The sequence below is a fragment of the Heliangelus exortis genome, chromosome 17, assembly GCF_036169615.1.
Source record: "Heliangelus exortis chromosome 17, bHelExo1.hap1, whole genome shotgun sequence".
Lineage (NCBI taxonomy): Eukaryota > Metazoa > Chordata > Aves > Apodiformes > Trochilidae > Heliangelus > Heliangelus exortis.
The window spans coordinates 5,778,651-5,801,121 of record NC_092438.1 but is presented as its reverse complement, the minus strand read 5'-3'; the positions used below and the strand labels follow the sequence as shown (position 1 = coordinate 5,801,121).

The 22,471-nt window shown below is 41.7% G+C and overlaps 1 protein-coding gene and 1 long non-coding RNA gene across 2 annotated transcripts; one reads left to right on the top strand and one right to left on the bottom strand.

The window, feature by feature from the left end:
* Positions 1-1,931: 1,931 nt before the first annotated feature.
* LOC139804225 (uncharacterized) lies at positions 1,932-3,736 on the bottom strand. Its single transcript, XR_011729308.1, has 2 exons — positions 3,139-3,736; positions 1,932-3,021 (listed from the first exon to the last, which is right to left on the bottom strand). It is a non-coding gene; the product is annotated as an uncharacterized lncRNA (long non-coding RNA).
* Positions 3,737-3,768: 32 nt separating this feature from the next.
* Positions 3,769-20,605, top strand: HAPSTR1 (HUWE1 associated protein modifying stress responses). Its single transcript, XM_071761236.1, has 4 exons — positions 3,769-4,196; positions 5,134-5,214; positions 9,278-9,553; positions 17,148-20,605. Exons 1-4 carry the CDS (start codon positions 3,977-3,979, stop codon positions 17,390-17,392), a joined length of 822 nt encoding a protein of 273 aa, XP_071617337.1. The 5' UTR covers positions 3,769-3,976; the 3' UTR covers positions 17,393-20,605.
* The last annotated feature ends 1,866 nt before the right edge of the window (positions 20,606-22,471 follow it).

Here is a 22,471-nt window from a genome sequence, read left to right as displayed (position 1 = left end):
TTTGTACACAGCCCACAGCAATAGCACCTTCCTTGTCACTCTTCATGTGCTATGTAGAAACTTTCTATTTTGGGTGATCCACTAGAGATTTGAATCTGGAATAAAAAGAGCAGCTATTTGGAGAAATTTTCTAGACCAGCAGAGTTCTTCTTTCAGAGCAGTTCTTAAGGCATGAAGAAAGATCAGGCTGCTCAGAAGTACTGAGCAGGAGGACAACTGCATAATCACCATTGACTGATCAAATGTTTCCACTAAGGGTGCTCTGCCTTCAGGTTTTTCAGTTGGTGAGAGCCAAACACATAAAAGCCCAACTGGTGGTATCAGTGACAGGTTAAACTGCATTGATTGTGTGATACACAGCAGTCAGGGCACTGCTGAGCACTGCTGTTCTCTGTCACCCAGACTTCTCACAGGTACCTGCTGCTGGCTTGCCCAGGCATCCTACTGCAGGTGTACCTGGGCTGAAAACTTCTGCCTGAGAAACCATAGTTTCCAGCTGAATAATTTCCTTCTCTGCTGACCTGGTTCAGTGGAGGGCAGCATACCTAGAGTTGGATCCCAAAGGACAAAATGGTGAAGAGAAATGAACATCCTGTCCCTCAGACCTGTTGTTTTCCATTGGTGAAATGAATACCTGCTCCCTTCAGCTCCTCCAGTATCTTAAACTATCATGAATGTTCTCTTCTGCAAGTATCCACACAGCCAGTCACACCACTGTGAAATCATTCCAGTGTCTATAATCAGCCAGCTATACATTCAGATATCTTAAAATGTTAGTACTCACTTTGAATAGATTATTAATATTTTTAGTACTATTACCAATAAATCCTTCTATTCCCCACAATCTCATATTTAAAAATGTTTTCTTTTGTTTATCATTAAATTCAACTCCCAGTAAGAGTCTGCATAAGGGAATAAAACAAGTCTTCAGAGCCTTCTACAATTAGCATACCCTCATCATGCTCCAGTAATTATCTCCCCCGAGACTCCCCTGAGTTTGGATGCCACACTCCTTTCATCACTACAGCATTCCCATGGGGGAAATTACGAGGCATAACACCAAGATTACTCAGATGCCACGTTCACCATGCATACACCACTGATCTCCCCATCAGGTGTTTGAGTCCAGCCAGCAGATCACTTACCAGGAGTCCAAACCAGCACAGCCGTGTTTGTTCCAGACCACCAGTGGCAGCTCAGCATGGGTTAGCATGAAATTTATTCTTTATTTACAGGAAAGAAAGATTCCTCAGGAAGCATCAGGGAGAAATGTGTTTGGGTGTGTTAAGGGATTTTCACCAGTGGGGCTGTTGCGCTTTCTCACCTTTGCCACCTTCTTCACAATTTGCCCATGAAAAGTCCTCATTCTCCATTTAATGTTACTTCTTCACCTGCAGGACTCCTTTGCTGCATTGTTCTTCTAGTCTCAGAAACTGCCTGACTCCTTTCCCAGGTCCCTAACTCCCTCTTTATCTTCAGGTGGCATAAAGATGTCTGTAGGCCAAGTTAATGTTCTTCAATGCATTCTATCAAAAAATGACTTAAGATTTCTGATTTTAAAATTCAGTATCACAGTTCTCAGCTATGCCAAGCTTTTCTACACTATCATCCCAGAAATTGCTAATGGCCACTTCAGAAAATGACAAAACCAATTGATACAACTCCAACATTGCCCACCCCACTTGGTGTAATGCATGTAGAAAGGAAAACGTCCTCTTAAAATCTCAGCAATCTCTATTAGCTGTAGATATTTTGGAGAACTGTGTGTGGTTGGGTTTCTCTAAATGAAATCAGGAAATCTGGGTGCTATGTTTTTATACAGGAATTGCCTTGTGGTGCATTACAACTCCCTGCTTGATTTATACTGAATGGGCACCAGTAACAGCCAAATTTCAGGACTCTGTGCTTGATAAATCATGACTAACAGTACATTGTATTGCAGTAACCAACTGTTTATTTCACAGTTGCCAGTGTTACACAACTCTTTTCAAATATTCCGAAAAACAGATGCCTGGTACACAAAATCCAGCATGGCCACATCCCCTCAGACATCAACCCCATGCAATCACTTGTGATCACAGATCTTGCAGAGAGCATCTGCAAAACCCACTGAAGACAGGAGCATTTCTGCCCACCTTTCGATGAGAGGTCGATTTGTGTACACTACTTATTGGAGAAATACTTGGAGCCAATCCCATCACACATTCCCATTTGAGGGCTTTCAATATTGAAACAAGTGACTATAAGGGTAGAACTTTTCCAAGTTGTAGGTAGTTTAGAAGAAACCCTCTGTGTATGTGCATTAGTGTTATGCCACACGTTAAGAACATGTGCATGGAGTTACAGATACTCTCATCCTTCTACTCACATGGAGTACCATAGCACAAGCCAGGAGCAGGAGGTCCCCAGCAGTTAGTCTCAGTGGTCTAGGAAACAGAGTAGCCTGCAGCTGTAATTTTCATCTGTCCTTAGAGAGAAGCCTATCCCAACAGTTCTAATTATTTCCTCATGCCATCTCTTTCCCCGCTACATATGATTTAGCCTTGGATTCCTGTACATTTTGGGAAGTTCTATGAAGGTCCAAGTTCAAAATGGGAACAAGTATGCAGTGCATAAAATACTGTCAGAGGAAGAAACAGTCCATAAAGCCTGCAAAGTGTCTCCAACATCCAGTGGGTTGGAGTGAGAGGGGTACAACACACCACCACAGGTTTTGATGTAATACCAGTTGAACAGTACCGGGAAAACTGAAGCTCAGCTGTGCACAGGCAGCCGGGGCACTGCTGACTCCGCAGCTGCAGAGCAACAACACTGGAACAGGGGGGTTTACAGAAAGTGAAGGTGTTTCTGCACCAACTGATGGCTTGGCTCAGCAGACATTAACTTCGACTGCAATAGCAGGGTGGCTGGGGTAGTGAGGAAGATGTTGCTCACAGCAGCATTTTGAGGCAATAGTGAAGCAAACAAGGACTTCAAAACGCGCGAGGCAGCTGCGATTTCTGTCCTACTGTTTGCTGGAATCTGGCCCGCTACAGTGCAAATACACAGGAAGAACGGGTAAATAATATAAGTATAAAAAGGGCAGAATAGGGATCGCATGAGTTTGAATCTTCACCAGCCTCCCGGCCGACACCTCACCCTCCGGCGCTGGAGCCGGGGCTGCCCGCGCACCAGGGCTGAGCACTGGCAGCCATCTTCCCCCGGGCCTGGACCCGGCCTTGGCCTTGAGCCGGGGAGAGGAAAACAACTCCCGCCGAGGACTTGCTCCTCGGGTGGCCCCGCGGCCGCCGGCTGTCACCTCACGGGCTCCGGCACCGCTGGCAGCGCCTGTGGATAAGACCGAGGCGGGGCACCGCCTTCCCCCGCTAGCGTCAAGACGGCAGAACCGCCCTGCCCAGTCCTGCCCCCGGGGCACCCCGGTCAGCGCAGCCCCGTGCTGGGGCTCTCGGCCCCGGAGCTACGGGTGAGGCCCGGCGGGGGGCGGGCGGAGCCGCCTTCAGGGCGCGGCGCATCACGCCAAGGGGAGGGGCCGGGCGGCGCCGAGGGAAGCGAGCGCGCCTGCGCACGGCGGCCGGCGACGTCTGCGCACGAGTCTGTGACGATAGAACCAATCTTACGGCTGGGCCCGCCCCCTGCGCGTCCGGCCTGATGGACGTGCCGACGGACCAATGGGAGCCGGAGAGGCCGTTCAAACCGGCCGTGCCGGGGCGGGGGTGACCAATCGCAGGGGGGAAGGGAGGACGCTCCCTCGCGCCGCCGGTGGGCGGCCGCACGTTCCCAGGCGCCTCCGAGGGGGTTTTGCTGCGCTCGGGGCGGGGCCGGTGCTCAGTGTGTTTGCAGTCGGCGGTCGGGCGGGCCGACCCGGGAGCATGGGGGTGAGGTAGAGCCGGCCCAACTGCCGAGGGGACGCGAGCACGGCTCTCCGGCGGGGCTGGGCCTGCGCGGCGGCGGGGAAGAACGCGGAGCCGGCCGGAGGATGGAGGACAAGAAGGAAGAGGGTGAGGCGGAGATCCAGGAGCACGGGCCTGAGCACTGGTTCAGCAAGTGGGAGCGGCAGTGCCTGGCCGAGGCCGAGCAGGAGGAGGCGCTGGCCCCGGAGCTGCAGGACGAGGCGGCGGCGCAGCCCGAGCACAAGCAGCAGAAGCTCTGGCACCTCTTCCAGAACTCGGCCACCGCTGTGGCGCAGCTCTACAAGGGTGAGAGCTGGCGGGTGACGGTGGGGCCTGGGCCTGCGGGTGTGTGTGTGTGTGTGTGCACTGCCGGGGCCTGGCGGGCGGCGGGGCCCGAGCGCTGTGGTCTTGAGGCCGAGGCCGGGCCCGGAGATATGGTGGTCGGGTGGGGGGCGCTGGGGTTACGGACAGCCGCGTAACCGCCGGGTTTGGGGTGGGAACGGGGCTGCGGGGTCACAAAGGGGATGTGGCGGCGAGGGTGGCCTGGGCAGAGGGAGGAGCAGGCTTCCGGCCCGGGGGCTCCGCGCCCGTCCATAGAGGCAGACGGGAAAACAAAATGGCGTGAGGGGCAACCGCGGCCGCTGCCCAGACATCGCCGTTCGAGGCTTCCAGCCGAGCGGCCTGAGCCCGTGGAGCCGCCGGTTCGGTTCTTGTGTCGGCCCGGCCTGGCCACTTCTGGCTCCGGCCGACAGCTGGCGAAGGGGTCGGCCTGGGTGAACGGCCGGAGGGGCCGTGCCGGCCCGCGGAGAGACAGGGCGCTCTGGCGGAGGGCGGCTCGGCGGGGAGCCGCGCCGGGAGGGCCCGGGGTGGCGGGGGCGAGTCCTGAGAATATCCGGGGAGCTGCGGGCTCCGGGGGCGGGGAGGGTGAGACCGAGAAGCCCGGCCCTGCCGGCGGCGGCTCCTGACGCCCAGCCCAGGGAAAAGGCTCCGACAAAATGGCGAAGCGAGGGGCTGGCCTCATTGTGCGGCGGGGGCTGCGGCGGGGGCCGGGCAGGGCCCTTCTCCGGCCGGCTTGGGTCGCCGCCGCCGCGCCCGCTGCCCTGTCCGGGTCGTTGCCGGCCCGCCTTTCTCGGCCCTGATCCCGAGTTGCCTTCGGAAGGTGGAACAAAATGGCGAAACCTAACATGGCCGTTCGGAGTTGATGACTCCAAAATAAACAGCGTGTGTCCTTCCCTCCCTGCAGATCGCGTGTGCCAGCAGCCGGGGCTCTCCCTCTGGGTCCCCTTCCAGAACGCCGCCACTGCGGTCACCAACCTCTACAAAGGTAAGGGGCTGCTCCCCTAACACCACTGCCCCGGCAGCCTTCCCCACCGAGCAGGGCCCCACTCTGCCTCCTGCCCTGGCTTACTCATAAGCAGGGCCTGTTAATGTCTCTTATTCACCCTGATAAAATCTAACCCGAGACTGCTTCCTGAATCTTGCAAGTTTTCCCGGGGCCACTTTAGCTGACGATAGCTGAATCTTTTTTGTTGCCTCATGTGAGTGACTAATAACTTGAGCTGTTTTACTTCACAAACCTTGGAAAAGGATGTTTTTAATGTGTGGCTTGCTTTCATGAATTCAAAGGAAGAGTGCAATAGCTTAAGTTATTAAACATTACTTAAATTTCCCACATTTCTATATTTATTTCACAGTATGCTGAATATTGGTATATCAGTATAAAACATGCCCATTAACAGTGAAGCGAAGGTGAGGTTTAGTGTTTGTAAAATTCTGCATATTTATGTGACAGAGTTTTATCATCTTGAAATAGGGTTCCTAAGTGTGCTTCCCTGGTTATTTTGAGCACTAAATGTCATTAAGACTGTGTCTAGTGTGGCTGTAAGAAGGCAGTGTTAGCCAAAACTTAGATAAGAATGCACTCTGCACGTGGCTCTGCTTTTGTTTTGTTTTACTGTGTGCTTCTGACAGGTTCCCTTTCTGAATAATTCTTTAAGTTGTCACTGTTGACTGCTGAAGAATAATTCACTGGTCTTCAGTTGAAAAATTATCAGTGGAGGCTTAAATTGGTGCTGTGATTCCTGGTGTTTCTGTCCTCTGTTCCCAGGGAGGAACAAAGTTCCAAATTGTTTTTCTGGCTTGTAGATTAATTTTTATTTTTGTTTTGGAATGTTGTTTTTTCTTGGCCTGTGCAGCATTATCTATATCTCTATCTGCATGTTCTTCTATTTGTCTCCAGCTTCTCCCTTTCTGATTTGGTCTAAGCAGTTGAACTTAGTGATGTGTTTATGATGGCTGATCAGGTTTCTGATAGATGTGGACAGAGCAGAGAGGAAATGTAAATGTGTAACTCACACTGCCAGGGACCTGGCTCTTGCAGAAAGTGCATTTGGATGTTGTGTATGTGTCAGAGACCATATAAAGGGGGCAGCACATCCCATAATAGGTTAGGTGTTTGCCTGAGGGAGTGGGTCACTAGAACATGGCTTAGGTTGCCAGTCACCAGCATGGTGCTAGAGTAGCAGCAGGTATTGTTAAGTTATCTGGAATAATTAGTCTTTTTGTACAAAGGGCATTGTTTGCTCTTATAGCACCTTACCTACAAAGACTCAGGCTGATTATTTTTGTTCAAATCAAAGGCTTACTTGTGCTATAGGCAAAATGAGCCACTTTTTTCTACAATATTGTGATTAATAGAAGAATACGTAGGTGGTCATCAGTGAAACTAGAATTTAAGTAGGAAGTTGTCTTTATTCAGGCATGATGTAATACTGCCAGAAGTTGCACCGGAAACAAGTCTTGCCTTGAAACACATCTTCAAGAGGTGCTCAAGTACCTCACTTATTCAGAACTACCATCTTTCAGACTTCCAAGTGGGTAGAAATTTGTTGAGAACACAGGTAGAGCCAGCTAAACAGTGGCACATATCAAGCAAGTTGGAGGGTCTTAATGTGAATTTGCCTTCCCTACTGGTGACCATGGCTCTTGAAAATCTCCTCCTGTTGTTTCTCACATACTCAGTAATGTTTGTGTTTATGGACTGTGTCAAAACACTGGAAAAGGACTTGATGTGGTAAACTGAACACCACAAACTGCCTTTTGGCCTGTCAGCTGGTTTCTGATCTGATAAATGCTTGGAATTTTGAGACATCAATTCTTTTAAGAAGAGCTCCATGAGGAATAGTTCATAAGGAGTATGCTGTGATGTCTTGAATATCAGCATTTATTTTTCCTGAAATTTGATTAGAAGTTTAGGATCACTCCATACTATGATGGTCTTAGAGCATCAGTTTCTGATTGGTACTGGTCATGGAGGCTGTGTTTAAAGACATTTGATTATTTTTCAGATTACACTAAAGAAATGAGCACAGGGCTTTTAATGTCCGATTTAGAACATCGGGCCACTGCAGAAAGTTTTAGCCATGTACTGAAGTAAGATTTGAGCCTTCAATTTACCTTTTATGCTAGTTTTGACTTAGTAATTTCAGGATGTAGGCAGTAGCAGTACTGCTTACGTTTTGCCAGCTTAAGTTTGTAAACAAAGTTGTTGTAGCTTTTACTGTAAAAATCTAATCTTTCCCAGGGTAATGATGCTTGAAATTTGTCCAGGCAGCCTGTGTTCACAGGCTGATAAGTAGTTCACAGTCAGTCCTTTGGAAAGCATTCAGGTATACGAGGAAATCAGGCTATTGCCATAAAGCTCACCTCTGAGGAGGACTTTCTCGTGGTATTTAATGAAGGTATTAAAGGCATATTGTCAGTTTCCACATTGGCTCCAAAGTGTTGGGTAGCTTTTATTGTGAGTGCATTGGAGGTTGAGGTGCTGTGGAGTATAAAATGGCTGGAGGAATAATGTCATGTTGCCACTGGAATTAGTGTTTTGTAGCCGTTTTGATTACAAAACAGCATAGACAAATTCTTAGAGTGCATGAAAGTTACTAAGATGTTACATTGTATAAACTACGTATAGCATCTATTCTATAAGCCCCAATATTTAGCTAAGATCAGTTTGAGATATTCTTTTTTTTTTTTTTTTTTTTGTAGGTTGGTACATTTGAAGTGCTCCCTTTTTTTTTTTTTTTTTAAAGTGTAGATTTCAGTTCTGTCTTCTGTGGACAATTGCAGTGGTGCATTAGAATATATGTTTAACAATAGCAATCAAGTAATAGTGATTATTTGGGATTTTTTGAATGTCAGAAAACTAGATGTGAATATCACTATACCTGTAAATAGTATCTTGGACAGCTGTTCTTAAATCTCAATATTGTCCTGGGCAAATGGGTCTCATGTTGGACTTAGTAAAGCAAGAATACAAAATGCTGTTTTAATGAGGTCTGACAGATTTATCAAAAACCTATGGAAATCAAGTAGATGAAATCAGAGTGGATACATTGATGTCTTTTAATGGAGCAAGAGCAACATAGCTATTTCAATTTTATGAAAATTACTGCTATTGGCAAAGCTCTGTTAACAAATCTATACCAAACAAGATGAGCATAATTGTGTAGAGAAGATGGTTTGTCTCACCTGCTACTGTTGTCTGAAATTACTCAAACTACTTACTGAAGTTTGAAAGCAATGTAATAAAAGGCACTTGAGCATGCACAGATATAACTCGTATGCACAGGTGAACAGTTTGATCAATAGAGAATGAAATTGCATTTTGTAGTGGGATTAATTGCAAATAATGTTTAAAGCTTTTGTATGTAAAATCTGCAATTGGATCTTAAATGGGGAAGGAAATTTTTTAGACTTCCTTTTTAAATGGTATGATGTGGAGTTGAAAGGCATTGGGGACACTTGTGTTCTAACTAGTTTCAAAACTATGGCTTCCTGCAAATAGCCTTTGCAATTAAAATTTAGATGAAATTATAGGGACTCTAAGGAAATCTTGAGTTTTCTGACAACTCCTTAGCTATCAGAACCAAGAAAAGCTATTACTCCTTTTATTTTTATGGGGGCTTACTGACTCTGCTGATGCACTTCAGTGTTTCTTGGAAGTGTGTTGTCTGTTGGTTTAAGTACCTTCCTCAGACTAACAAGCACCGTTTATGTTTAAATGTTACTACAGTGTGTAGTGTACAGTGTGTTTTTGTAAACACACAGTTTGTGCTGTAGTGTTGACCTGAAGCATAATAATTGCTCTTTAGTTGGTACTTGAGTTGCTGGTGACTTTTTTACTTGTACAGCAGGGGAAAATTTTTAGCCAAAATATTCTCTTCAGGTTTAATAGGACTCATCTTAAATGTTAGCTGATTTGCTGCTGCCAATTTGGTACTGTGTTACAGTAACCTGTAGAATGTATCTCTTTCCTAAGGTTGACCAGAAGCTGTATCAGTGACGTGCTCTACCTGTAACACTAAGAAAATTTTTCTGTCTTCTTGCAGAAAGTGTGGATGCCCATCAGCGAAGCTTTGATGTAGGAATTCAGATTGGCTATCAGCGTCGGAATAAGGATGTGTTAGCTTGGGTTAAAAAACGCAGAAGAACTATTCGTAGAGAAGACTTGATCAGCTTCCTATGTGGAAAAGTTCCTCCTCCAAGAAATTCTAGAGCTCCCCCAAGACTGACTGTAGTATCCCCTAACCGAGCTACTTCAACAGAAACTAGCTCATCTGTAGAGACTGATTTGCAACCCTTCCGTGAAGCCATAGCTCTGCATGGTAACAGTAATTTTTTCAATACTACATGGTTAAAAATGGGTGGGGGTTCTAAAAGCATGTCTGGCTCTTGACCATTGCTGGTATCATAATGTCATGTACTTGATGTTCCAGCTGAAGGTATGTCTCTAGTTCTCTGGGAGTTTTTGCATGTGTAAGGTGTGTAGTTACCAAAAGTTGCATAGGCAAATACTTTGAGGAAGAGGATTGTAAAAAAATAAGGTTCAGATCTAATATTCTACTTCTGTGAACTCAACCCTTGATACTTAACTCAGTAGTGTTTCTGAAGCATGAGGAGACTTGGCATTTATACCTGTGCTAAAGTAAACAGAATTCCTGGAAAATGGTAATACTGTGTTAGCAACTAGTTAAATACTGTGTTTTCTGATATGAATATTAAGTAGCATGCTCTGCATTGGACTGTTAGCTAGAAAGGGATAAAGAAACTTTTTAAATAGCTCGAGCTGAAATGAGGCAGTTCATATGTGGGTTTTATGCCTTCTAAAATTCAAAGGCTAGCAGATATCTTGATATAAATAGTAGACCATTGTAAAAGTAAAAAAATCAAGCTATATGTAGGATAGTCTATGAAAATTAAATGAAATTTTTACTCTTTCAATATTCTCAGTGGGGTTGCAATTAATAAGTTAATTAGATGAATCCTGAAAATAGTCCTTGCCTCTGTTATGCTGTGGTAGTTTTTCAAGATACATTATCCAGGCATGGTTACTGTTTAGAGGACAGCTTAATTCTGGTATTGTTTGCTGCTCTGCCATTTAAATCAAGCATGCTCTCAGATTTTGGCAGTTTTCCTTCTTATATGGGAAGCTGGCTAGGGAATTCTGTGTACCAGTATCGTTATTTCTGTGGGTAAAGCCAATTTCATGAGAACTGCAGAAGCTGACTCTTGCCCACTCTGATGTGAGAACACCCTTTAAAAGTTTTTTTTTTAAACTGCAGTTGAATCTGACATGCAGTTGCTTCAACTAAAAAAGCTTGCTCTTAGACACAGTGAGCTCTCAAGCAGAGTAAGTTGTATTTACTAATATTGTGTATTTACTAATAATTCTTAGCATCTGCTTAGTATAGATGTGTTTTGTAGAATTCACTTCTTTATAGCATGGGAATCTGAACCATGTAATAGAAAGTTCTTTTGTGTTTTATGACCTAATACAGAGTCATGAGAATAGTAGGAAGTTCTCTGGCACTGCAGAGGCTAGAAATGCACTCATCCCCTTCATCAGCTGGGTGACAAGATTACATGTCAGTCACCTTCTGGATTAGGTTGTCCTGATATCTGTTTCAACCTGGTCTTTGACACAAATGCTTTTGTGCTGATCCTTTGGTGACTGGGTTGTATTTGGCCTCTTAACTGCTGTGAGGTTATTGCTACAATGTCTGTGTTCCTTCAGCTTCTGCAATTTCCTTTAACATGAAGGAAGCTGTGATTAAACTAGCTCCCAAACTATTTTCCTGTTTATAATAGAGCTTCTCAGAACTATGTTTTGATTTCTGAAATCTGCATAGGATCTTCAGTTATGTGTACATTGGTGTGCTCTGCAGGGCTGTGTTCATTTTTGGCAGGCTGCTTAAAAGTGATTTCCTCCTTCTAGGTGTTGAGAGGAAGCACGAGAAAACCTGATGGTAGCGAGTAGCAGTCCTCAGCAAGTGTTCAGGGCTAAAGCTTTGTGGGGAATTGTGAAGTGACGTGTGAAGTAATGAGGCTTTTTGTGCTGGTAGGCTTTCTGTGGAAATGAAACATTTCACTATTGAAAATGTGGATGGGCTGACTTGGATTTGATGGGTAATGCAGAAACTTTCTGCTCCAAGTGTGGTCTCTTAGTGAAGCAGGGATAGGTATGAATCTTGCATTTTGACAGAATAAAGCTTTGCTGAGGTTGAGCTGGTTTACTGCCTTCTCAGAAACAGGGATTTATCTGGTGTAAAGACCATGGTTCTTTAACTGGTTGATCTTTCTCTTTGGGGAAATACCTGTTCTGTGATCCAAATGCTGCATAATCACACACGAAAACTTTGACAGAAGATGTGGTAGCAAAGGAGCGAATAATTAAATATTTCCTGGAACATCAAAAGATAATTCCATAAATCTTAATTATTAAGATATCAGTACAATCTAATAATCAGTACAATATCAGGACATTCTTAAAACTGTATGATGCACCTGAAGAGAAAATGTTAAAACCTAATTTCTAACCATATATTCTCTGTCTCAAATCTTATGTCTGATCTCTATATTGTAGCCTGGCAAGCTAGTTAAGTTTTTTGCCTCTTTTTTTTTTAAGAGTTAGGGATTTTGAATCCCAAATTTACTTGTTAAATTATCAGTAGGCATTGCTGTAAAAAGAAACTTGCTCTTCTCTACTGTTCTACTTTGAAAACTTACTACAGTAGGTAAAAGCAAAATGGTCATGCTGAAAAGCTACCGACACAGGAATGTTTAACATGTATTTGACCAACCTCTTAACTCTATGGCATGTATGCTTAGCAGCTGTTCCTGAAATCTTTAGTGTAATAGCATGTTACTAGAGAATAACATTTCTCGAGCTATGTAACCTCTTGAGACAGTTAAAGTCTGGTACATCAAAAAATACTTGTCCTTAATATCAACTTTGCATCATCTGTGTGCTGATGGGTAGCCTTTAAAGTAAAACATGACTGGAAGCTTGATCTGTGACTTCCTGAAATGAGTCTTCAAGAAAAGCTGAGCAACTAGCTTGAGGTAATATGTGCTATTTTACTCTAAAGCTCAAGGGGATTTTTCTGAACTTCAGGAACTGTCTGTTGCTTAACATTTTTAAGGTGTGATAGTGGAAGCCTATATTGTCCAATATTGTAAATACAGAGTCAGGTGTTTAACTTCCTCCAGACTCTTAAGGGGTCACTGCAGTTAGCATAGGTGGATACCTTCCTGTTTTCTGGATGTGTATTGCTATATCTAGTGCTGTAAGGGAAGGGTTCTAAATGGCAGAATTACATCAAATGGGGTAGTATTCATAAGTTTCCAAAAATCTAACAAGCTGGATCATTTTCTGCTTGGCTGTAGCTAGCATACTAAGTCTTGTAGTGCTGGTGACAGTGCACAGTCTATATTTAATATTGTAGCTTGGTCTTTTAATGTGGTATGTACTCCATACTTTACAAAGCCATACTCCAAATGGTTTGAGAAATGCTATGGTTTGGGGAGGGGAAGGCTGCAAACACAGGAAGGTAAGGCTGTAGTGTATTGGACTTGAGCATTAATATTTAATGATGGTGTGAATGAGCAACAACAAAGTGAAGGAGTGTTAGTTCTTTGGCTGTTTTTTTATGTTGATGTATATCATTAATGTGATTCAGTCTCTCTGTGAGGGGGAGCCCTTGCTGTAGCATATAGAAGCATGTAACTTGGCCTCTTCAAAGAGTCTGACTTTTGATTAGGCCACTTTATTCTCTTCTGAAATTAATAAACTGCGATATTAAATAACATCAGTTTTTAGCAGAGTGAAGTAGCAGTTGGTAGAAGAGGGGATGGGAGAGCAAAGTTCAGGCTACTCTGAGAGTTTAACTTAAAGGTTGTGTGTATATATAGCGGTGGTAGGACTGTGTATTGGTATGTACTGCTAAAACTTGCTCTATGAGCAGTACTGTGAAAGGGTGAGTATGACAGGAGTGACAGGATCTATCTGCATGCCACTTCGTATTTATCTGGGGTTATTAACTAATTCCTGCTTTAGTTTTACACTTATTAAAGCATGAATGTTCTTTTTGATACTTCCCGATTTAAAAGTTCTGGAAAACAATAGTTAAAAGTATTACTATACTGAACAGTAGTTATGCAGCATATTGTGCTGTGGTAGTAACCTGAATAGCTGATACTCATTATGGATATGGTTATAGTGCAAATAAGGGGTATTTTCAGTTGGGTAGGCCAGTGTTTAGAAACTTGCTAATTTTGAGTTGACAGTTCTATTCACCTTAAGTATTTTATAATACTCCCTTAAAGCAATGCTTTTAACCAAACATTCAGATAACTTGATAGTTTTGGAGAGTACTTAGTTACGAACTAGCTACTGTTAGTCACTTTCTTCTATACAGCAGCTTTTTCTAGTAGTACTATAATAAATAACTTAGAATACAACTTCAGATAAAGTGTTTCTGTGAAATTACAGGCTTTGAAACACCATATAATTGACTTGACTGAAAAATGTAGCAGGAGTGAGAATAAGTACTGCAAAATATTTCTGGTATGCCATCCACTACAAACCTTTCAGGTTCAAAAAGGGAGAATGAAACTTCAGGTGAGATTGTGAAAGAAGTAAAGACACTTTAGTAGCTGTTTATATCTCTGTCCTTTTGTATAGATAAAACTGATGTGCCTGTGATTAAGTCATGATAATCACAAAAACAGGTTGTAAACAGGTTGTAAAACAGTATTAAGTCATGTAATCTTACTATTTTTTAGTATCTATTACTGTTGCTATCTGCTTTAACTGATAAAATGTTTCGGGAAGAGATCCGAGTCTGCTGGAAACTAAAACTCGGAATAATTCACATGGGTTTTATGACATTTCCTCTTTGCATTACAACAACTTTGAGAGAAAAAAGCAACTGTGGATCACAGTTCACTTTCAGATTCTGAAATATGCTTTCTTCACCACCAAAAAAAAAAAAAAAAATGTTTTCTATGGCATTGCTGCCTGGCTTCAAAGACATTGCTACCATGAAATGGCAACTTGGTATTTCAGTGCCTGCCTTGAATTTTCTTTCCAACTGTTCCATGTTGGCTTGATTACCCAGTCCTAAATTGATCTAAATGTTTCCTTTGGCAATTCTCTCTTGGATAGATGTGTAGTGCTATGCAATACAGTTAACTGCAAGTAACTGATAGCAAATTGTCACTCAGCAATGACTGTTACTAGTTCAGTGTTAAATACCTGTATGAGATGAAACATTAAACTGGAACTAAAGTCTATGTTGTGATGCAATATCCTTGCACACCTCTCTTTCTACAAAGTAATTCAAAACTATTCTTCTGCCTTTGGCATCAGGTTTGATTGAAGATTTTAACTTCTTAATTATCTTGTGAGGGTTTTTTAAATGTACAATGGTTCACTATTACCCAAGAACTGGAAAGCTAGTGTTTGCTTGGGGCATTGCTCACAAACCTTGGCAGTCTGTTTTTGAATATGCTGCAGCGTGTTGGAGATGCATCTTTTAATTCTGATTTATATCTTTTAAGAAATGCATGTTACTTGAAAAGGCTGTACTTATAATCATAGCTCATGAGTGATGCTGAAAAATGTGTTCTCACATCACAGATCTGTTTTGGGGCTTACTTAGAATAATTTTTTCTTTCCTTACTTGGGCATACTGAAAAGATGTAATGGTGAAGTCAAATTAGTATTTTGATTATTTGGTTATGGATCATATAATGTAAGAGTAACTGATAAGTGGTGTAAAATGTTTGCTTGGTGGAAGTAACAACACTGAACTTATGTTCAGAGCAGTGTTGCTTGAAATAGTGATGTGGTGGGTAATTTCTCCAATCAAGTTTGGAACTGAAACAATGTCACCTTCTGTGCACTGTCATTTTTTCCAATTTAAATGTACAGGATGGACTAATGTTTTTTTTTCTGATGTCATGCCAGTTGAAATTAAACTTGCTGTTGACTTTGAATTGTGAAATTATTTGTTACCTGCCCAAATGTTGCATGTGGGTGCTTTATCTGAGTTATGGTATCTGGATTGGCTTTTTGCTTGTACATCTGTCTTCAGTTCACTGCTTTACTTCCTTTGGTAGGTGTAGAGTAGCCTCCTTCCTCATAATAATTTTGAATTTAAGTTTGACCTTAATCCTGGGAGTACTGTAACAAGCCTTATTTCTGAATTATTGTTTCACTAAAACAGTTTCTGCTTTTTAAATACTTTATGCCATTGTGAGTGAAAGATGATTTTAGTATAAACAAAATCTGCAGGGTCTCTATCAGTCTTCAAACTGTGCTTCTGTGTTGGAACACCACTTTGAGCTGTAAGCAAAAGCTGTAAGAAAGCATCAGTGACTACTGCCTGTTTCTACTGGTTGCATAATGCCCAGTCTGTATCAAAGTATGTCCTGTGCTGTGTACAAGATTGAAGCATTACATGTTTGTTCAACAGTAATATACAGTAGAGTGAAATTGGCCTATTTTATCCTGACTTGCATATCATCCTGCCACTGTTGTAAATGGCTTTAGAATTTATGTTGGCAGTGGAGGCTTCTGGTACCTGAACAAATAGTTATAGCAGTCTGTTCCTCCCAGAGCCTCTGAAGTTGCTTGCTTGGCCTACCAGCAGCTAACTGGTATTAGGTTTCATTAGGCTTTACTTGTCAGTGTGTTACTCTTGACTGCCTACTTGATTGTATGTGAGGGTGTGCATTAATGGGCTTTGCACACATAAGAGTGTGATGGCTGGAAAAGTAGAGGTACTAAAGAATTTAAAGGCTGCAGAGATGAAATTGTCAGGATTATTTACATGCTTGCTTGTTCTTATTGCTACAGAAATATCCAGATGTAGTTCTTGCTCTGCTGTTCATCTTCCTGCATGACTCTTGCTTTGGTAGTTTATTTCTAGGGCCAAGGAGTGTCATTGTCCTTGCCTAATAAATACGCAGATTTGAAACAGTTATGACAGCAAAGATGCTTGTCTTACCTGAGCTCTTCTTTATCTACAAATACAGCCTGGTTCCAAATGGAGAATAGTTATTAGGCTTTTATGTGCAAGTGCTAGTTTTGGAATGTCCCTCTTTTTCAAAGTTGTAATAATACTGAAGACCAAGTTTAAATCAGTATGAAATCTGTGGTTTCTGTGTTTCTAGAAGTAAACTTTCTGCTTTAAACATTTTATTAATAGCCTGAACTCAAGCCAAAGTGATTGAGAGGTAACAGTGACAGTGTTTTGGACCACATCTGTTAATAGCAAATTTGGGGGGTTTTCGTGTGGTCTTGCTTGGCTTTTTTATTTGTAAGTGGTCTTATGAATTCTGATCAAGCTGTGTTGGCTAATAGTTGGCAGCCATAACACAAAACTTAAAAGGGTAGCTGTGTGGTACAGACCTGTCTCAGATGTGCTGTCATACTGCAGTTTTCATTAGAACTATAGCAATGGAGGGAGGGACTGAAAGGGAGCAGGGTGGTTGTGTTGAAAGCCAGATCAACCTGGAGAGCCCTTGGTAGGAGGGTTTTTCATTCTGTGTAACTATTGGTCAAGTGTGAAGCCTTCATACTAAAACAAACAGTCCATCCTTGAGTTAGACACACACACTGTGAATAGCATGTCATTCTTATGGCACTAGTATTTGCTGTAGTTTGCTGGTAAACCTGGTGCATAAGCTCACATTCAATGTCAAAAGAAGCTGTTCTGGTAATTGCTAGATTCTTTCGTGGACTAAAAGATGGAAAAGTGTGGTCTGGACTTCAACAAGTGTCATACAAACAAAAGAATAAAGTGCCTCCAGTGTATCACTGCACGTCAGATGAGTGTCGTCTATTCTGCCACACATGGGAAAGTAGCTTGCTTTGCTGTTTGACCTAAATACTTTTTCTTTTTTTCCCCCCAGGTCTTAGTGGTGCAATGGCTAGTATAAGTGTTCGCTCAAGTACCCCAGGCTCGCCCACTCACGTGAGCAGTGGCTCCAATGCTAGTCGAAGGAGAAATGGACTCCATGATGTTGATTTGAACACTTTCATATCAGAAGAAATGGCACTCCACTTGGACAATGGTGGAACTAGAAAGCGTACCTCAGCCCAGTGTGGCGATGTCATTACAGACTCACCAACTCATAAACGCAACAGAATGATCTAAAATGCAAAAATTTCAAACCCACCATGCTGCTTGAAAGCCACTTGATCCTCAGAGTACTATTGAAAAGGAAACATGAGGCCATCTTTCCATATTCACTGTTTAAAACAAATGAATTCAATAATTGCCATAAAGGAAATTTTAGATATTACGTTAGATGCCTCATGTAACTGCGGCTTTCTAAAACTATATTCTTAGCAGAGGACATCAGATACTGTGTAGTAGCTAGCGAGATCATCATAGGCGAACATGTATCTGTTCCAAGGCTAAAAGTGACCTTACTTGTATTAAAGGGAAAGGAAATTTCAGATGTTTATTTGGTTATAGAATGCTTTTTTTTTTATTTGTCCTTTATTTCCTGCTGTGTTGAGTATTTGCTTAAACAGTATTGCCAGTTTGACTGAAATTGTCTACAACATGACTTGGCATCTTTGTCAAAACTGCAGGCTTCCATTTTTGCAGCACTGTACCATGCACCTAGTTTCTATATAGTAACAGTGTGCAAGTTATAAATATTGGACTGTACCCTTTTTAGTTTTAAAAGCAGTTGATAATTCTGGTGATTGTGTGATAATGTAAAGAGGTGCTATGATGATCATGCAATTAATACTTAATATTGAATCAATACAAGGATCTTTATTGGATTAACTTTGTGTGTTTTAGTGCTCTGAAGTAGCAATATTAAACTTTTCCCCAGTTAACTTCATAGGATTTTAAATCAGTTTGACAAAATATATGTACTTATTGGTATTATCCTTGTGGTAATCATACACAGTGCAAACTGCACCAGTGCTGACCTAAATTTAGAGAAAGATGTCCTGTAATTGGAAAATAGGCTTTTCTGTTCAGTATTAGTGAAGTGTAGGTTTTGTGTAGACCCATAGCCTATTTTACATTTCCTGTGAAGTAATTGCCCATTGTTGGGGAAGGGTGGGAGGAGAGGGAATGAGGGGGAATAGTTGGAAAAAGATTGTGTTCTAACAAGTAAGACTTCTGGTCACATATGGAAACTTGGACTAACTTACACAAGATTCTGTGTGATGCCATCTCCTTCAGGAGGGAGTGACATGCAGGTTCTATGAAGTGCTAAGAAAATAATTTAAAACTGGAAGTTGATTATAAAGCTCTGGATAAACATGCCGTAAGGATGAATTAAAAAGGATAAATGGCTTTCTTTTTGTATTGAGCTTACATTCATAGGATTGAACTCTGGCTGCCATAAGTTAAGCATAATCTAAAACTGAACTAGAGATCAAGATTGCTCTGCTGCAAAGCTGTTTCTGAAAGGGGAAGGATATGTGTTGGTCTCAGAGTGTCATAATGATTTTTACATGTAGATGCAGTAAGTGTTTGGAGAGCTCTGGCTTTTAAGTCCTCTAAATCTCTGCCTAGGAAAGGAGGAATAGGAAAGTGAAGACCTTCAAACAATCAAGTTGGGAAGGGGTACTTAGTGAGGTGGTATGCATGCTTTAACTGAAAGCGTAGGCTGATTCTTGGATGAAATGCAGCTATGTGAGATTTAAAAGACTAAAAAAAAGTGGTATTCTAGCTAAATTAAGGCACCTTGAGCTCATTGTTAATACACAGCTCTTCAAGACTTGCTTATGTGCTTGTAGAGTCAGATATTTTTTTGTATTATCTTCCCTGTTTGAGGCAGCCTTCACTGTAGTTTTGCTTCTTTTTACCCTGTCATTCCTCTCATTGGTGTTCTGTAGTCAAGGCAAGACAGCAGTGATGTGCTAAATTCTCAGAATTCAAGGCTCTCTACAAAGAGCCTGATTTCCTTGCTTTGTGGTGCTTCCATCAAATTTCTTTACATTGAAGAGCTCTTGGAGATGTCAGCAGTTGCACAGTACTATAGCTAGAGGACTTGCAATTTATGGGACAAGTGTAAGAACTGTCCAAAGCAAGATGGTAGGAACTGTTCAAAACCCCCACCTGTGTTAAATAGCTGAACTTGCACATCACCTGAAGACTCAGTATACATTAATTTCAGTTACTGCTATTAACTATGATTCATAAGACTTTTTTTAAATGTAAAATATTAATACTGCATAAAACTAGTTTTCATTTGGAGACTGCACTTTCAACAAAGATTTTGAAGATGGTATCTAAATATATGTTAGTATTTATTAGGCTATTGGCAGAGGGGTTTTTCTGTTCCAGAAGAAAAATCTGGAGTCCTGAACAGAAAGGACATGTGTGAGAACCATTCTTCATCTTTTCTGTTTGTTCATTAACTGGCTTGTACAACTAAGATGCTTATGCTCTGCAACTTCTAACATATTTTACTTTTACATGTGGTAAAGGTAACATCATATTGGTGTCAGTTCTGCATATATGGACTGAACTGTAACGATGCTTCTGGTCTAGCCCAAATATACAGAGCCTGTTCAAATTCTCCCTTTCCTTGCAGTGAAATAAATCTTGTTAATGCTTTGAAGCATTAATTCAGCCTAGTACAATCTCAAATTAAACTTGTCTGTTTTTTTTTTGATTTGTGCCATTTTTCTTTGAAAGGAAGAAGGCTGAGATATTTAACTGGTTGCATTAATGTTTTTTTGCTTGTACCTTAAGTATTTGGCAAGTTTTTGATTGTTTTTCGTTTAGCCCCAACTGTTGTTTGCTCTTTGTTAACCTCTGCCAGAATGATCAAAAATGCATGTATTCACCTGGAAAACACAAGGAGAACAGGTTGTCTCAAAAAAAGAAAAAGAAAAAAAAAAAATAAAGTAAGTCCAGTACCTGTTGCTTTGAAGGCTATTTCTTGTTGTCAGTGTAGAAAATTGATACTCTGGGTATAGTTTTCAGCTATCATCCAAACTATAGCTCCTGGAGCCAGAAGTGAGTTGAATTCCTCTAAGAAACTGAAGAATTGAGAACTATTTAGTTTGGTAAAAATGGTGCTTGCTTTTGGTTTTTCCAATGAATCGTGTAGCTGAATGGTCTCTTCTCCATGTACATCAAATCTAACATGAATGTGCAGCAAGTTACATAAAGTACATCCTGCACTGAAGCTACTGAGCTTGGCTTGCTTATTAATGAAGTAAGTTTTAAATGTTAAATTCAAATCTATATTGCAATAAAATAACGCAAAAATGATTTTGGCTGAAACTGAAGTCCTGCAGTTAAACTTACTCTCAAATGTGGTTTACCCAGCTGGAGTAATAGAAGCTCTTAAGTCATAAACCTAATAAAAAAAATAAATTCAAGTAATCGGGCTGCTTTGTAGTTCTTTTAAGTTTCTGAATAATACAGTCCATCAGTAAACCCAAACCCAGATACAGTCAGTGCAACTTGACAGGCCTTTTTGTTTCTGCAGAGCAGGAATTATCTTTTGATGGTAGCTGTTTAGTCCAGCTGCACTTCAGAGGTTTACCTTTGTTTTATGGATCGGTGAAGGTATTAAGAATTGGGGTGTACTGTTGCATTTCTTCAACATGTTCTGCAGAGTTTAACATACTAATATTAAAGAAAAGCATCTTAAACTGTGCCACTTAAACCTCTTAAAGTTCAATGGTATTGACTTCAATAGCAGAGCTTTCCCATCTCTTGCAAAAGACTTTGGATGCAGAAAAATCAGGTGTGTTAATTAGCAGCTTTGCCTGCTTTATATAGATGTCCCTAAATGTGAAACCATTTTCCACTTACTGTATCAGCAGGCCTTTGAATTTCACTATGAAGAAAAGATTTATTTCACAGAAACCTTTAAGTTGATGTCTTTTATTGAAGGTTAACATATTTTACTTCTAGCAAGTGAAATATTCCCGTGGGGATTGAAAGTTCTCTTAAATGATTTCTAAAACACCAGTGTCTTTCAGATGTTAGCCTGGAGCAGAAAGGAATGCCCACCTGCCTTGCTCCACTAAAGTGCCTGCATCAGCTGAGTGAGGTGATGTGGTTGTCCAGGAGGTAGCCACAAGGCCCTGTGGTGCTGCAGATCCTTGGGTTATTTAAGGTAATAAGGCACTGGCACTTGTAACTGTGCCTGTCTCCAAGTCTTTCCTTGTCTATGGGTGTAACTCCTGTGGATAGTTGTGACTGGTAAACTTGCTCTGAGAGCTGATGAAGTGGCTCTTGTCAACACTGGTGCTTTCTGTTACTCTCTCACTGGGCCCCTTTTGGACTATCTCAAAAGGAAAACTAAAAGTGTCTCAAGGGTAGTTGTGAATAACCAAGTTCACTTCTGTGTGGTATGGGAGCATCTCTTAGCTCTGTTAAAAGAGGCTTCAGGAAGCAAAGTGTTTCTCAGTAAGTGATGAGGGTCCAACATTTCCTGTGTGACTGTTTTAAGCCACAGTGCTGCTGCTTGTGTGCCTGATGTAGCAGCTGTCTGGGTTTCTGAACACTGGGCCCATCCATAGGGCTGCTGTATTTTTAACTAAAATAGGATGTAGCTTTGGAGTACACAAGAATGACCTTGTTGGAGTTTGCTGTGAGCCTCTCAAGCATGCACTGTGCATGGTAGAAAACCTTGAATTTCAGCGTTTGACCAGTCTTAATTGTACATTGTAATGTTTCATCATTTTTATAGCAGCTGTTTTAAATGTAAAGGTGAATTAAGTTCTGGATGTGTTCTGGAGAAGTGCAAGTAGTCCAGTAAAGGAAGTACTGGGGTCCTTGTTTGTAACATCTTGGGAGAACACTATCTTGCATCTTTGTCATGAAGCAACTCATGCTTTCCAGCTCAGAAACTCAAGCCACAAGAATTCTTCTGGTATTTTATGTGGTGTCCTTTTTGCAAAGCATCAAGGCAGAAGATACAAAATGTTTGTATTTAAATTAGATGCACTAAGAATCTTGTTCTAAGTTTCTATTGGAGTTTTGAAAGAGTGGCATCCAGTTCCTGTTCAAACAGCTGTGCCTAGCTTTGCTCACAGAATATGGTGACTGGTGAAAAGTCCTAAGGTTAGCATTTGTTGCTTTATTAATACATTTTACTTTTTTATATTGATAACTGTTTAAACTTAGCTTTCTCATTTTGAAGTGAATTCCTTGTGTCTTACCTGTCCATAATGCAGTGTGCAAGGAGTAAAATGAGGAGGAAATACCGAGATTATGCTCTGGTTTAACTGAGTAATT

What these genes read in the sequence shown, in the direction of transcription:
- HAPSTR1 (XM_071761236.1), top strand. Translation starts at nt 3,977, where the DNA reads ATGGAGGACAAGAAGGAAGAGGGTGAGGCGGAGATCCAGGAGCACGGG. An exon ending in TGTGGCGCAGCTCTACAAGG is followed by an intron (nt 4,197 to 5,133) that starts GTGAGAGCTGGC and finishes CCCTCCCTGCAG; the next exon opens with ATCGCGTGTGCCAGCAGCCG. An exon ending in GGTCACCAACCTCTACAAAG is followed by an intron (nt 5,215 to 9,277) that starts GTAAGGGGCTGC and finishes GTCTTCTTGCAG; the next exon opens with AAAGTGTGGATGCCCATCAG.